We start from the raw sequence: 15,625 nt of genomic DNA on the forward strand, positions 1-15,625 counted from the left end.
CTTAAAAATCTCCATAGGCAACGTTTAAAAATTTCTACAGGTTGCATCTTTTGAGTTACAGAAGAGGTCTAGGGCTAGAATTATTGCTCTCGCTCTAACGATTGCAGCCATACCTCACATGTGTGGTTTGATGACCGTTTTCATATGCGGGCGCTACTCATGTATGCGTTCGCTTCTGCGCGCGAGCTCGTCGGGACGTGTCGCTTTAAAAAAAAAAATTTTTCTTATTTATTTTACTTGATTTTATTTATTTTTTCACTGTTTTTTTTTTAAATTGGGTCACTTTTATTCCTATTACAAGGGATGTAAACATCCCTTGTAATAGAAAAAAGCATGACAGGTCCACTTAAATATGAGATCTGGGGTCAAAAAGTCCTCAGATCTCATATTTGGACTTAAATGACAACAAAAAATGGCCCTTTAAGATGTATGGGCGGAAGTGACGTTATGACATTGCTTCCGCCCTGCTATGGTATGGAGACGGGTGGGGGCCATCTTCCCCTCACTCGTCTCCATACCCAGCCACGAACAGGGGGGGTGGCACCTCTCCCGCCACCGATAATGGTGATCTTGCGGCAAATCTGCCGCAGAGACCACCATTTATCGTACACAGAACCGCCGGCCGAAAACATGGATACCTCGGTTGTGGCAGCAGCTGCTGCCGTTACCGAGGTATCCATCTTTAAACTGCCGATGTATATGTACAAGAGCTGGTCGGCAAGTGGTTAATGTGAAACTTGAGTCTTGGAACATTTTCCTGTATGATTTGCTTCCTGGTGTTAATCACTCTGTTGGCAGGATGTAATGACACAGAGTCTTAGCTGGCACTAGAGGGGAAACAGTGTCATTGCAACAATGTTGCAGAGTGTCTTTTGATACTGTAGGTAAGATAGCCAGCTCCCTGCTACGTCCTCCCCCCACTAACGAACCTTTGGTCCTCCAAAGGAAGTAACAGTCCTCGATCTAGTACATGCTTTCAAATACATGCAGAAGGAAACAGGTTAATGTACACATGAAACAACAATTTACACTTTCTTCGGAACCTCCTACCAATTAACATAGGAAGGGAGGTTGTCCTGCCCACAGGCCACCCTTTATAGGGATTACCCTACCAGTTGTGCCAAGGGGTGAGTCAGGGTTGCCCTTCACCAAAGTAGCAGTGAACAGGTCAGGCATGTCAAGAGTCCCTTGAGGGGTGAGGACAATTTCTTTGGAGCTCTTACCCAATACGTCACAGGTTGGTCTCTTGAAATGGGAAATGACCCTCCGTTTCCTCTGTTCCACTGGCTCTGGCATTAGCCTCTTCTTCCTGTTTGACTGCTTCTGCCTCCTGCAGATCAGTCTCTTTCGCTTCTGCTGTGGATCCTTCTTCATCCACTGTGGGAGAGGGAGACACTTCTGGCCCTCCTGCAGACATTGAGGGTAAGAGATCACATCTGGGGACAACAGGGACTAGCAACCGCTTCACCGGATCTATGTTGGTCCCTACGATCAACAAACTTCTTGTTGACCCTGGCAGCCAAGGACACACAATGGCCAGTGTCTCACAATTCTGAGGCATTCCAACCCTCAATGGATCACACAATAACTTGATCCGCAGGGACCCATCACAAGGGTAATCCTCCATCTGAATACCCTGGATCTCTATATCTTCCAATTTTTGCAGGGGCATATATACGATAAATACCACTTGTAAAAGTCTCTGGGCAGGAAAGTAACCTGAGCACCTGAATCAAGAATGGTGCTCATATCATATAAAGTTGCAGCGTGTCTTTTGATACTGCAGGTAAGATAGCCAGATCCCTGCTACATCAGTAAAGCCTTTACTAGAGATGGCCATCGGTGAGGAGACCAGAGCTTGTAAGCAAAGCGTTCACTATACTGTATGTGGCCATGGTTGAGGAGACCACAACTTCTAAGCAAAGGGTACACCAGAGGTAGCCATGGTAGAGGAGGCTTGTAAGGAAACCGTTCACTAGAGGTTGCCAGGGTTGGGGAGACCAGAGCCCATAAGCAAAGCGTACACTAGAGATCGCCTCAGGTAAGGAGACCAGAGCTTGTAAGTAAAGCATCCACTAGAGGTGGCCATGGGTGGGGAGACCAGAGCTTGTAAGCAAAGCATTATACTAGAGGTAGCCATAGGTGAGAAGACCAGAGCTTGTAAGCAAAGAGTACACTAGAGGTGGCCATGGTTGAGGAGGCCAGAGCTTGTAAGCAAGGCGTTTACTAGAGGTGGCCATAGTTGTGGAGATCAGAGCTTTAAGCAAAGCGTTCACTAGAGGTGGCCAAGTGTGAGGAGACCAGAGCCAAATCCAAGTTGCCAAGTTGATATTATTTTTCTGCACTCAATAGGCCCCTCCTAGTTATCTGCCAATTTTTGTTAAGGGGATATTGCCAAAAAGAGGCTTCATAGTGGTCTTTATCTCATACATAAACTATAATGACAAATATTGTGTATTTCATGGTCGGCTTAGTTGTCCTAATTCTTGGGAATTTGTCTCCTACCCATTTTCTACTTCTGAAGGTGTTACAGCGGGCCTCCCAACCTGAAGATGGAGGAAAAGAGGAGTGAGATGACCGAAAGAATATTAAACCTCACCCTGGAGATCATCTACCTGCTGACCGGAGAGGTGAGGAGGATTCTGGGAAGTCACATGACATTACTCTTATTTTTATTAATAAAACACAGACCTGACTGGAGAGGTGAGCAGGGGTCTGGGAGGTCACATGACATCACTCGCGTTTCTTTTATTTCTCATTTTAGAGCCCATCTGGCAAGTCTGATAACCGTTTGACCATCACGTTGCCTCTACCTCATTCCCTGACACCCCAGAGAAACAATGATAAGAAGATTCTAGAAGTCACCAAGAAGATCATTGAGCTGCTGACAGGAGAGGTGAGCGGTGTTGGGAATTCTGGGGCATTATCCAGTAACAGACAAGGGATGTGTCTGGGTGGTGACTGTATCATTGTGTGTGTCAGGTTCCTATAAGGTGTCAGGATGTCACTCTCTATTTCTCCAAGGAGGAGTGGAAGTATTTAGAAGGGCACAAGGACCTCTACAAGGACGTCATGATGGAGGACCACCAGACCATCACATCTCCAGGTAAGAGGCAAAGCCCGGGGTCTTTTAGGAAAGGGTAGACTTGTATTCTAATGACCTGACCATAATGTTTTGTTAGCAGATTTATCTGAAGGTGCTCCAGTAGAGTTTTCAGCTCATATCGAGGAGGAACCCGAGGAACATCATGTTGAGGAGGAACCTCTACGCCTGGACATCTCCACCCTGACAGAACAGGAGCAGTACACAGTTACTCATATTAAAGAGGAACCTCTCCTAGAAGAAGATCTATCTCATGCCGAAATGTATACACCTTCGGAATATGACCATCTCCATATTAAAGAGGAGCCCATCTCATGGGAGCAGATAAGTACTTCACACCCAAGCATCTACACACCTCTGGACCTTTCTCAGTACATTGCGCCCCCGAGGATTAAAGAGGAACCGCTCTCCAGAGCGAAGAGCTCCATGAACGCCCTTTCTGCAGAGACCCAGTACACTCAGGGCCGCCAGGCATATGTCAGGGCAAGGCCACACTTCTGCTTCTTCTGCCAGAAAAATTTCAGTAGCGGCCCAGAGCTCCTCCGGCACCAAGTCGTCCACAAGGGCATGCGTTCATTCCTGTGCTCCCAGTGCGGAGAGACTTTCCCCACCAGCTCCCTTCTCTCCGTCCACCACAGACTACACAAAGGGATGCAGGTCTACCCGTGCAGCGAATGCGGCAAATGCTTCAGCTGTAGCGCCCACTTGACCCTTCACCAGAGGGTCCACACAGGGGAGCGGCCGTTCTCCTGCCCGGACTGCGGTAAACGGTTCAATCGCAACGCCCACCTGACGGTGCACCGGCGCATTCACACCGGGGAGAGGCCTTACTCTTGCAACTTCTGCGGCAAGAGCTTCAACTGCAGCGCCAGCCTCATCGTCCACCGCCGGATCCACACGGGAGAGAAGCCCTACCCTTGCTCTGAATGCGGCAAACCCTTCTCTACCAATTCCGACCGCATGAAGCACCAGAGGACGCACGGCGGCTCTCGGCCCTTCTCCTGTCCGGACTGCAGCCAGAGGTTCACTTGTAGGCCGGATCTCCTCAAACACCAGAAGGTCCACGCTGCTGAGAAGCCGTACTGCTGCTCTGTGTGCGGGAAACGCTTCGCTCAAAAGGCTTTGCTGATGCTGCACTATCAGACACACGCAGACTAGGGGGTGGGGAGGAACATGTAAATAAAAAAAAAACGTAAAATAAAATGGTGTCTTTGGTTTTTTTTTTTTTTTTTTTTCTTCATCCAAGTCATTTTTGGCCTCACTTACACCCCATTCACACTTGTGCGACTTGTCATACGACTTTAGACATCAAAGTCGCATGGCAAGTCATACCCCATGTTTTCCAATGATAACCATTCTTATACGTGCGACTTAAAGTAGTAGCAACTTTTAAGTAGTTCATGCACTACTTTGGTCCGACTTCCTTGCAACTTGAGGGCCGTAGACTTCAACGTTAACCCTCAAATGTTGCATGAAAGTTCAACCTGAATGTTTTACATGCAACAGTGGGTCTGACTTTGCAGAGGGACAACAAGTCACACCCATCCAAAGTTGCCCTTTAAAGTTAGGAGACTTTGGAGTCGTACAAGTGTAAATGGAGCCTTAGGCTCCATTCACACTAGTGCGACTTCAAAGTCCAAGGTTGATACAACTTTGGATGGGTGCAACTTGGATGCGACCTTGGTTTTGACCAATGATAATGGACAACTGTTGCACAACTGTCGCATGTATAACATTCAGGTATGACTTTCATGCACTTACATTGCAGTCTCTGCACTCAAGTCGCATAAAAATTCGGACCAAATTAGTGCAGGAACCTTTTTAAAGTAGTTGTGACTATAAGTCGTACATATTTGAGCGGTTGTCGTTGAAAGACATGGGGTGCAACTTGTAATGCGACTTTAGTGTCCAAAGTTACACAAGTGTGAATGGAGCCTTAAGCCTTGTGCGATTTGTCATGAGACTTTGGACATCAAATATGCATGACAAATCACACACCCCCATTCTTTTCAATGGCACCAGTTCAAATTACTGAGACTTAGAAAAGGTGCCTGCACTACTGGTCCATAGAACTTTACTTTTTTAAATAGGGATCATGGTCCACAGTCTGCACTGGGGGTGACCTGATCCAGTCTTCATTGGGGAATGGAGGGTCCTTGTCCATGTCTGCACTAGGGAGCCCTGGTCCATAGTTAGGACTTAGGGTGGCCTGGTCCACAGTCTTTACTGGGGGGGGGGGGGGTATGGGGTGTCCTGGTCCACAGTCTGCATTGTATTGGGGTTGACCTGGTCCATAGTCTTCACTAGGGGGAAAGGGGGGTCCTGGTCAACAATTTGCACTGGAGTCTTGGTCTATAGCCTGTATTGAGGTTGACCTGGTCCATAGTCTTCATTGGGAATAGGGAGGGGTCCTGGTTCACAGTCTGCACTAGGGAGCCCTGGTCCATAGTTAGGACTGAGGGTGGCATTTGGAGTGTTCTGGTCTACAGTCTGCACTAGGGAGCCCTGGTCCATATTCTTTACTGGGGAAATATGGGGTGTCTTGGTCCACAATCTGCATTGCACTTAGTTTGGCCTGGTCCATAGTCTTCACTGGAGGAAATGGGGGGGGGGGGGGGTCCTGGTCCACAATTTGCACTGGAGCCCTGGTCCATAGCATGTACTGGGGTGACCAAGTCCACAGTCAGCCCTGGTCCATAGTCTTCAACAGGATTGGGGGTTCTACTCCACAGTCTGTACTGAAACCCTTATCCATCATCTGCACTAGGGAGCCCTGGTCCATAGTTAGGACTGAGGGTATCCTGGTCTACAGTCTGCACTAGGAAGCCCTGGTCCAAAGTTAGGATTTAGGGTGGCCTAGTTTATAGTCTTTTTTGGGGGGAATATGGGGTGTCCTGGTCCACAGTCTGCACTGCACCGGGGTTGACTTGGTTCATAGTCTTCCCTGGGGAGAATGGGGGGTCCTGGTCTATAGCCTGAACTTGGGTGACCAAGTCCGTAGTCAGCCCTGGTCCATAGTCTTCACTGGGAATTTGTCCAGTGTCTGTACTGGAGCCCTGGTCCATAGTCAGGACTGAGGGTGGTCTGGTCCAAAGTCTTCACTGGTGGAGGGGGCTTCTGTACTGTACTGGGGTGGGGGCTTTTAGGATGGCTGCAGCAATGGTGGAAGAATGGTGCAATGCTAATTGTGGTAACCCAAAGCAACCAACCATCATTCATACTAATGAATTCACGCAGGTAGAAGATACGATTGTAATTGGTTGCTATGGGTTACTGCTCTTACATTAGTTTGCTGAAGGGGTTACTGCGCCCATTGTTCGCTGCCATGGCTCACTGCTCTACGCCGTGGTTGCTACGGGTTCCCAGAGTTAGACTTGGTTGCTATGGGTTACTGCTCCTAGCTATGGGTCACTACACTTATCCTTGGTTGCTATGGGTTACTGCACTTAGCAATTGTTGCTACGGGTTCCTAGAGTTAGCATTGGATGCTACCGGTTACTAGTTAGCATTGGATGCTATAGATTACTGCACTTATCCTTGGTTGCTATGGGTTACTGCACCCAGCTCCTTGTACCCCTCATAGAATAAAGCCAGTATGGTCACACTGGACTTTTTCGGACACAGAACAACCCCCCCCCCCCCAACACATTCCACCGGGTCAGATTTCTGTGCATTATGGGAGATGTAGTGCAGCAAGATAGCGCCCAATCCCCGGAGAGCCGCACTGAGGCTCGAAACGCAGGATCAGGAAATCACCTGGAACGCAACAACCCGGAAGTGACCCTCGTGGATCGCAGAGCCCCGCCCGTGAGCCTCAAAAAACCCGGAAGTCGGACAGCAAGGACGACCTATGGAACGCAAATCCTCACTGTAGGCCGGAAGTGACCAAAGCTTATCAGGAAGTGGTCTCTTTTTTTCCCTTTAAAGGGAGTTTAGTGTGGTATTTCGGGGAGATTCGGAGGCAGCTGTACTTAGGTGACTGTCAGTGCCCCCTCCACCCACCATATATTCCATAATATATACTGCAGGGAACTATCCCTCTAATGATGGCCATATGGCTAAAGGAGGGGGGGAAGGGCTATTGGCTGCAGCCATAATGGAGGAATTAAATTGAAATTGGAAAAGTGAGGGGATGTATTTGAAGGCTCACAGCTCATTTCCTGTTCGATGATGCCAGCTATAGTTTTGGTGCCTTTTCTAACCGAACACGGTGGCCAACTATGAAAGGTAGACGTTACCCCCATAAAACGCGTCGCTGGGTGCCGGCTCACCTCCTCCGCCCATAGACAATAATGAACTTATCTATTGGTTGCCATGTCATACCACAATAATGTTTCCACATAGTCTATAAGATGGTTCCACCAGTAGATGGTGAAGAACTTGTCATAAAGTTTTCACTTTGTCTTTGTTCCTCTAAGACGAAGGAGGTTTCTCAGCCGGTTCAGCTCATTATTCTTCCCATCTTCTTACCCGCAGGCTTCCCAGAACCCACCGACATCAGGATGGAGCCCGACCACAGGCCGGTATCAGAGGACATTATCAGCCTCACCCTGGAGATCGTCTTCCTTCTGACCGGCGAGGTGAGCTTTCTGCCCCATCTATAGGGGGCTCTATGTCGTGCTGAGACAGAAAGTGATGGCAAACCCACAATTTTATAGTTGCCACCAAAACAGGAACAAAGAGAAAATCTTCCAATGGGGACACCTGTTCTACTGAGAACCTTCTAAGAAGGGGTTTCCCCTCACTTCCTATGGTGTCTCTGGGGAAGAAAGCCAGTTAGATCTTTCCAATAAAAATTTGACAGGAGGTTATACCTATTCCCCACATTAAGGAGTAGGTAGATGGCTTACAAATGGCTGAATTTTTTTTTTTTTCGAAGCCATCTTAGATACCAAGGGGTTATTTGTCCCATAGTCACCTGCCCACCTAGATCATTTGGCTTTTAGTCTGCATTTCAATATTGAATGGGTCCAGATGGTAAATCACCATATCTCAACCAGTATTCTGTGGAACCTTTGGGTTTCTTCAGAGTTTGCTGGTGAGAACTAAAATTATGTTTCCCCTCATTATGGAGGTTGCTGGTGAGAACTATGATAGGGCTTCCCCTCATTATGGAAGTTCCTGGTGAGATATATGATGTGGCTTCCCTTGTAGACATTATGGAGAGACTTCCCCTCCTAGGTAAAGAAAGTGAAGACAGATCTTTCCAATACAAACTTGACAGAGTTGCTACTTATTACCCAATTTAAGTAAATGACTTGGAAAATGGTTGCATTTCCTTGTAGTCATCTGTTTACCTGGATGACTTGGATTTTGGTCTGCATTCAGATATTGACTGGGTCCAGAGGGATGTAAGGAGGAACCTCTCCATCTGACCACCAAGGAAAGGAGGCCCCTATTCCACTGGTGGTCAATATAACTGGGACCTTTTGCCACTGACCACCAACGTAAGAAGACACCTCTCATGCAGATCAAACAAATTGTAATGGGAATTGTAGATATGGGTTCCTCAAGGCCTGAAAATGATTGCAAGGGTTCCTCCCGGGTGTAAAAAGTTTGAGGAAGACTGTAGATGGATGTGGGAAGCCATATTGGATGCCAAGTGGCTAATTGTCTTCTAGTCTCCCATTGTGTTGACCTGAATAACTAGGATTTTGGTTGACCTTTATATGTTGAATGAGTCCAGGACTCCAGGTGGTAGGTCACCATCATCAACCAGGATTCTGTGGATCCTTAGGGTTCCTTCAAAGGTTGCTGGTGACAGTTGTCTAAGACAAGGTTTTCCTGGATATCTAGGATTTTGGTAGGATTTTGGTTGGAATGGGTCCAGATGGTAGATTGATGTGATAACCGTCTCTCCTTTCCCATGGGGTTCAGTTGGGGCTGGGAACATTGGGGTCTCTCATCTCTGACCACAACTTTATCTGTAACGCTTTTTATTTTCACCCTCAACTTCCAGGACTATAAAGTGGTCGGGAAGTCCAGCAAATTTGCTAATAAAGGTATCCTTGGGTCAAAAGGGGCCAACAGCGCCAAGAGGCTGATGGTGCCACCAACGCCCCGATCGGTGACGGCAGACAAGAAGGTTCTGGAGGTCAGCAACAAGATCATCCACCTACTGACCGGAGAGGTGAGAGGGGTTCTGGAAGCTGGGCGTGGTCTGTTATTACAGCGGGCCTTGTTGATGGTCGCTTCATGTCGTCTGTTGGAAACAGGTGTGGAGGTTCTTGGGACACGTGGCTGTGTGTAATGACGTGGTCAAGGAGAATCTGCAGACCATCATCTCGCCTGGTAAGAGGAGGTCCATCTCTTGTGTATGGGAATAGTAGAATTGTGAGGGGTGTTTTTTCATATGATGTGTAGGAGTGTCTCTAGACTAGAGGCTTAATAGCCAGATGATCCAGGGCATACCATAGAACTGTTTTCTATGAGATATCTATCTGCGAGCCTCCAAGCTTAGTGGTTGGTCGGTGAAGGCTCATCAGCTAACGCGGATTGAACAAGGAAAGGTCTGTATATAGCTACCAGAGAACCTGCAGAAGAAAGGTGACCTTCCATAGTTTACCAACGTCCAATGGCTGCCCAGTTAAGATGACAAGTGTCTTTAAAAACGAGACCCCTCAGTTACCTATTTTCTGTTTTGTGGATCCCGAGGGAGGGAACATTTTTAGCGTCTTCCTAGGTTGATGGATCAGTCAACTCATCATTTATAGTGGTTCTTTCTAGATGAGTTGGGTGTCCATTGTATCTTACCCAGCTTTCTATAGATGACCAGCCGTAGAGCAGATTAAGCCAAATCAGATAAAATGAAAAGATCGATGCACGTGAAAAAGACTCCCAACATTTGAAAGGACCACGAAGGACAGTCCACACCTGTGTTGCCATGTAGCTGAACATACGCCAAGGGTAATTGTCTTAACTGGTGGATTAAAAAATGCTCGTCCTTTATAGGGCTGAATTAAGGTTGGACAGCATTTAACCGTTAAAAAAAAAATCGATGTTTGTCAAGGTGTTGTTCTAGTTCAGGGGTCTCCAAATTTTCCAAAAAAAGGGCCAGTTTACCATTCTTTAGGCATTAGGGGGGCTGGACTATGACTATTGTGGGTAGAAAATGTTCCAGCATGAGCGGTAGTAAACAATGCCCCATCTTTGGTGTCAGTGAGACAAATTTTGCCCCATCATTGGTGTCATTGGGAGGAATTGTGCGCCATCATTGGTGTCATTGGGCTCCATTGTTGGTGTCACTGGGAGGAATTGTGCCCCATCATTGATGTCATTGGCCTCATTGTTGGTCTTATTGGGAGAAATTATGCCCCATCATTGGTGTCACTGGGCCCCATTGTTGGTGTCATTGGAAGGAATTGTGCTCCATCATTGGTGTCACTGGGCCCCTTGTTGGTGTCATTGGAAGGAATTGTGCTCCATCGTTGGTGTCAGTGGGAGGAATTGTGCCCTCTCATTGGTGCCATTGGGTCCCATTGTTGGTGTCATTGGGAGGATTTGTGCCCCATCATTGGGGTCATTGGCCCATTGTTGGTCTCATGGGAGGAATTGTGTTCCAACATTGGCCCCTATTGTTGGGGTCATTGGGAGGAATTGTGCCCCACCTTTGGTGCCATTGGGCCCCATTGTTGGTGTCACTGGGTGGAATTGTGCCCCATCATTGGTGTCACTGGGCCCCATTGTTGGTGTCATTGGGAGGAATTGTGCTCCATCGATGGTGTCAGTGGGAGGAATTGTGCCCTCTCATTGCTGCCATTGGGTCCCATCGTTGGTGTCATTGGGAGGATTTGTGCCTCATCATTGGGGTCATTGGCCCCATTGTTGGTCTCATGGGAGGAATTGTGTTCCAACATTGGTGTCATTGGCCCCTATTGTTGGTGTCATTGGGAGGAATTGTGCCCCAGCTTTGGTGCCATTGGGCCCCATTGTTGGTGTCACTGGGAGGAATTGTGCCCCATCATTGGTGTCACTGGGCCCCATCGTTAGTGTCAGTGGGAGGAATTGTGCCCCATCATTGTTGTCATTGGGAGGAATTGTGCCCCATCATTGGTCTCATTGGGCTTCATTGTTGGTGTCATTGGGAGGATTTGTGCCCCATCATTGGGGTCATTGGCCCCATTGTTGGTCTCATGGGAGGAATTGTGTTCCAACATTGGTGTCATTGGCCCCATTGTTGGTGTCACTAGGAGGAATTGTGCCCCATCATTTGTGTCATTGGGCCCTATTGTTGGTGTCATTGGGAGGAATTGTGCCCCATCATTGGTGCCATTGGGCCCCATTGTTGGTCTCATTGGGAGGAGCTGTGTCCTATCATTGGGGGTCATTGAGGGGAAGTGTGCACCATTATTGGAGTCTTTGGGATGAATTGTGCCCCATCATTGGGAGAAATTGTGCCCCAAGGGCCACATCCGGCCCCTGGGATGCAGTTTGGAGACCCCTGTTCTAGATGTTCCATGGCTGACCTTATCTGGGGTAAAATGGTAGCTGGGATGTGATTATGGGCTAGTCCTTCATAGAAATGGAACATTTTTTGAAGGCCCACCTGGCAATAAACAAATTATGAGACCTGTGCTCGAAAGCGAATGTTAAATAAATTCCTGTATATCTCCCGTAAACACATTTAATGTTTTTTACTGACATTATAGAGAATGTAACAGTAGGGCCAGGAACACCCTAAAAACCTCCCAGCTGAACAGGAGCAGGGCCAGGAACAACGATAAGGAGACCCCACTGTGAGATCTAAGCAGCCACTACATGGCTTGACCAACAGACATCTCATACAACTGAAATTTAGGGTACTGGCCCTTTAATTCTATGCTTGACACCAACATATTTCTCCCCCCAGGTTCTTCAGAAGTCTCCTACAATAAAACAACTCCGAGCAAAATCAAGCAGGAGCCTCCCTTGTTTGAGGACGATAACCTTCCATGTGCCAAAATTTCCAAACCACTGCACCACGCAGAGGCAAACAATCAGTTGATGGAGAAGAGGATCATGTCATGTCTAGGGAGGGTGCCAAACAGCAGTGACAGATACTCACAGGCGCTAAGTGCATCTGAGCTTAAAGCGGAATCCGAAGTCGGTGAAGAAGAAGAAGACGACGCATCTGAAGGGGGCGTCTACATGATGCCGGAAACGTCACGTCTGTATAAAAATGTCTTGCCTGATTTCGGTGAGGAGGAACCTCATCCATCCTCCGATGGCTGTAGACCAGAAGGTCCCTCAGAGTTCTCTTCTTATGCCGAAGAGGAATCCATCCCGTACAAGGAAGAAAACCTTGTGGATGGTGATGGGTATAACATACCAGACACGGAAGAGGACAGCGGAGAGGAAAGCGGGTCACCTCAGCTGGAGGAAAACGCTTCCATCACAGTTATCGAGTACAATGGGTTGTACGGCTCCACGTATTCTCCAGCGTCCCTGGGCCAGAGGCGGCCGAGCTCAGAAATCCAGGAGTGTTTCGCCGTCCACGCCGATCTGACGAAGCACCATCAGCACTCCCTCCTGAACTTTGACTGCGGGAGCTGCTCGGCCCAAAACTCCATGCTGATCAAAAACGAGAAGCAGCTCTCCTGCCCCGACTGCGGCAAGACCTTCTCCGCCATCTCCCACCTCGTCCGCCACCAGAGGATCCACACGGGGGAAAAGCCCTTCGCCTGCGCCGACTGCGGGAGGAGCTTCAACCAGAAGGCCACGCTGATCAAACACCAGAGGACGCACACGGGGGAGAAACCCTTCGTCTGCCCAGACTGCGGAAAGTGCTTCACCAGCAGCGCCAACCTCACCCAGCACCAGCGGGTCCACACTGGGGAGAAGCCGTACGCCTGCGACGTGTGCGGGAAGACCTTCCGCAGCAGCCCCAACCTCATCACGCACCAGAGGATCCACACGGGGGAGAAGCCGTACTTCTGCGCCATCTGCGGCAAGTTCTTCACCAACAGCTCCGTCCTGGTCCGGCACCAGAAGACGCACACAGGGGAGAAGCCATACTCCTGCAACGTGTGCGGGAAGGGCTTCATCCAGGGCTGTCAGCTCAACAAACACAGGAGGGTACACACCCTCCATTGACCCCGGCCTCCACCAGAGGTCTAGTTAGTATCTAAATTGGGTAATATCAAATAGACTTGGGATTCTGGGGCTTTCCTATACAAAACAGGAGCTTGAAGTGGTTATTAAAGGGTAACACATATGAAGGGGGGGACCAAACATGGGACTTTGTATGAGGTGTATATCCACTAATAGCAAAGGTACGGTATCTCACAAAAGTTAGTACACCCCTCACATTTTTGTAAATATTTTACTATATCTTTTCATGTGACAACACTGAAGAAATGACACATTGCTACAATGTAAAGTAGTGAGTGAACAGCTTGTATAACAGTGTAAATTTGCTGCCCCCTCAAAATAACTCAACACACAGCCATTAATGTCTAAACCGCTGGTGCATGCAGATCTGGGGCTGCATGAGTGCTGCCGGCACTGGGGAGCTACAGATCATTGAGGGAACCATGAATGCCAACATGTACTGTGACATACTGAAGCAGAGCATGATCCCCTCCCTTCAGAGACTGGGCCGCAGGGCAGTATTCCAACATGATAACGACCCCAAACACACCTCCAAGACGACCACTGCCTTGCTAAAGAAGCTGAGGGTAAAGGTGATGGCCTGGTCAAGCATGTCTCCAGACCTAAACCCTATTGATCATCTGTGGGACATCCTCAAATGGAAGGTGGAGGAGCTCAAGGTCTCTAACATCCACCAGCTCCGTGATGTCATCATGGAGGAGGGGAAGAGGACTCCAGTGACAACCTGTGAAGCTCTGGTGACCTCCATGCCCAAGAGGGTTAAGGCAGTGCTGGAAAATAATGGTGGCCACACAAAATATTGACACTTTGGGCCCAATTTGGACATTTTCACTTAGGGGTGTACTCACTTTTGTTGCCAGCGGATTAGACATTAATGGCTGTGTGTTGAGTTATTTTGAGGGAACAGCAAATTTACACTGTTATACAAGCTGTACACTCACTACTTTACATTGTAGACAAAGTGTCATTTCTTCAGTGTTGTCACATGAAAAGATAGAAGAAAAGATTTACAAAAATGTGAGGGGTGTACTTACTTTTGTGTGATACTGTGTGTGTGTGTATGTATATGTGTGTATATATATATATATATATAATATATATAATCTCTATCCATAGTAAAACCATAAGTAACAGAAAATACATAAAACCAAGTGTTTGGAGGCATACTACCATATTGCCTCATATAAAGTCCCAATCCTTTCCCCAATTTCATTAAAGGGTAACACCACCCCAAAATTGATGTTTGAGTGGAGGCAACGGCTGGCTTCTTAATGTCTGCGAGAGTCCATTGGTGAGATTTCCCCGCACTAGTTTGTGTCTCTGCCCCTCCCACATTGAAGAGATGTCCTTGCAGTGGTTTGTGTCTCTGCCAATCCCACCATGGGGAGATTTCCTCACAGTAGTTTCTGTCTCCACCCCTCCCACAAGAGGGAGATTATTCAACAGTAGTTTGTGTCTCCGCCCCTCCCACAAGAGGGAGATTATTCAACAGTAGTTTGTGTCTCCGCCCCTCCCACAAGAGGGAGATTATTCAACAGTAGTTTGTGTCTCCGCCCTTCCCACAATGGGGAGATTTCTTAACAGTAGCTTGTGCCTTCGCCCCTCCCACAATGGGGAGATTTCCCTACAGTAGTTTCTGCCTCCGCCTCTCCCACAATGGGGAGATTTCCCTACAGTAGTTTGTTTCTCAGCCCCTCCCACAATGGGGAGATTTCCCCGCAGTAGTTTGTGTCTCTGCCCCTCCCACAATGGGGAGATTTCCCTACAGTAGTTTGTGTCTCTGCCCCTCCCACAATGGGGAGATTTCCCTACAGTAGTTTGTGTCTCCGCCCCTCCCACAAGAGGGAGATTATTCAACAGTAGTTTGTGTCTCCGCCCCTCCCACAATGGGGAGATTTCTTAACAGTAGTTTCTGCCTCCGCCCCTCCCACAATGGGGAGATTTCCCTACAGTAGTTTGTGTCTCTGCCCCTCCCACAATGGGGAGATTTCCCGTCAGTAATTGTTGCTCCTCCTCTCACATTTTGGAAGATCTGTCCAGGGATGGGGCCACCATCATCATTTGGCCCTAAGATGTGGGGGGGGGGGATTCCAAGGCACATTTCACCAATGGAGTCTCAGAAAGATATAAAAAGTCAGTGGTGGGTGGTGGGGGGGACTTCCCAGTACCCGAGACCCACTCAAAACGGAAACATTAATTTTGGGTAGGCTGCCTGTAATCTGACACTTCTGGGAGTGTCAATTTCAAGAGTCCTCCCCCTTAGTGTACAGTGGATTCTCCCTCTGTCCCCTGTGTCACTATGGAGTGAGGGAGGAACCACTGAACACTACGGAGGGGGGAGGACCCTGGAGATGAACAGTTCTAGGGAGGAGTGGCTTGTCCTATCCTGGATCCACTTGCTCCTCCTACATCCACCCGTATTTGTAACACCTC

At 48.2% G+C, this 15,625-nt stretch overlaps 1 protein-coding gene across 1 annotated transcript in view; it reads left to right on the forward strand.

Moving 5' to 3' along the window:
• LOC141106899 (uncharacterized) overlaps nt 1-15,625 on the forward strand; it is a 32,822-nt gene that overhangs the window by 2,723 nt on the left and 14,474 nt on the right. The window contains exons 2-10 of the mRNA XM_073597827.1: nt 2,525-2,630; nt 2,765-2,896; nt 2,983-3,106; nt 3,183-4,252; nt 6,901-7,078; nt 7,580-7,683; nt 9,063-9,233; nt 9,319-9,394; nt 11,952-13,172. Of these exons, the coding sequence (XP_073453928.1) occupies nt 2,553-2,630; nt 2,765-2,896; nt 2,983-3,106; nt 3,183-4,252; nt 6,901-7,078; nt 7,580-7,683; nt 9,063-9,233; nt 9,319-9,394; nt 11,952-13,172 (3,154 nt within the window). The 5' untranslated portion in view covers nt 2,525-2,552. The remainder of the gene's footprint in view (nt 1-2,524; nt 2,631-2,764; nt 2,897-2,982; nt 3,107-3,182; nt 4,253-6,900; nt 7,079-7,579; nt 7,684-9,062; nt 9,234-9,318; nt 9,395-11,951; nt 13,173-15,625) is intronic.

Source organism: Aquarana catesbeiana, linkage group LG08, assembly GCF_042186555.1.
Source record: "Aquarana catesbeiana isolate 2022-GZ linkage group LG08, ASM4218655v1, whole genome shotgun sequence".
NCBI classification, from domain to species: Eukaryota; Metazoa; Chordata; class Amphibia; order Anura; family Ranidae; genus Aquarana; species Aquarana catesbeiana.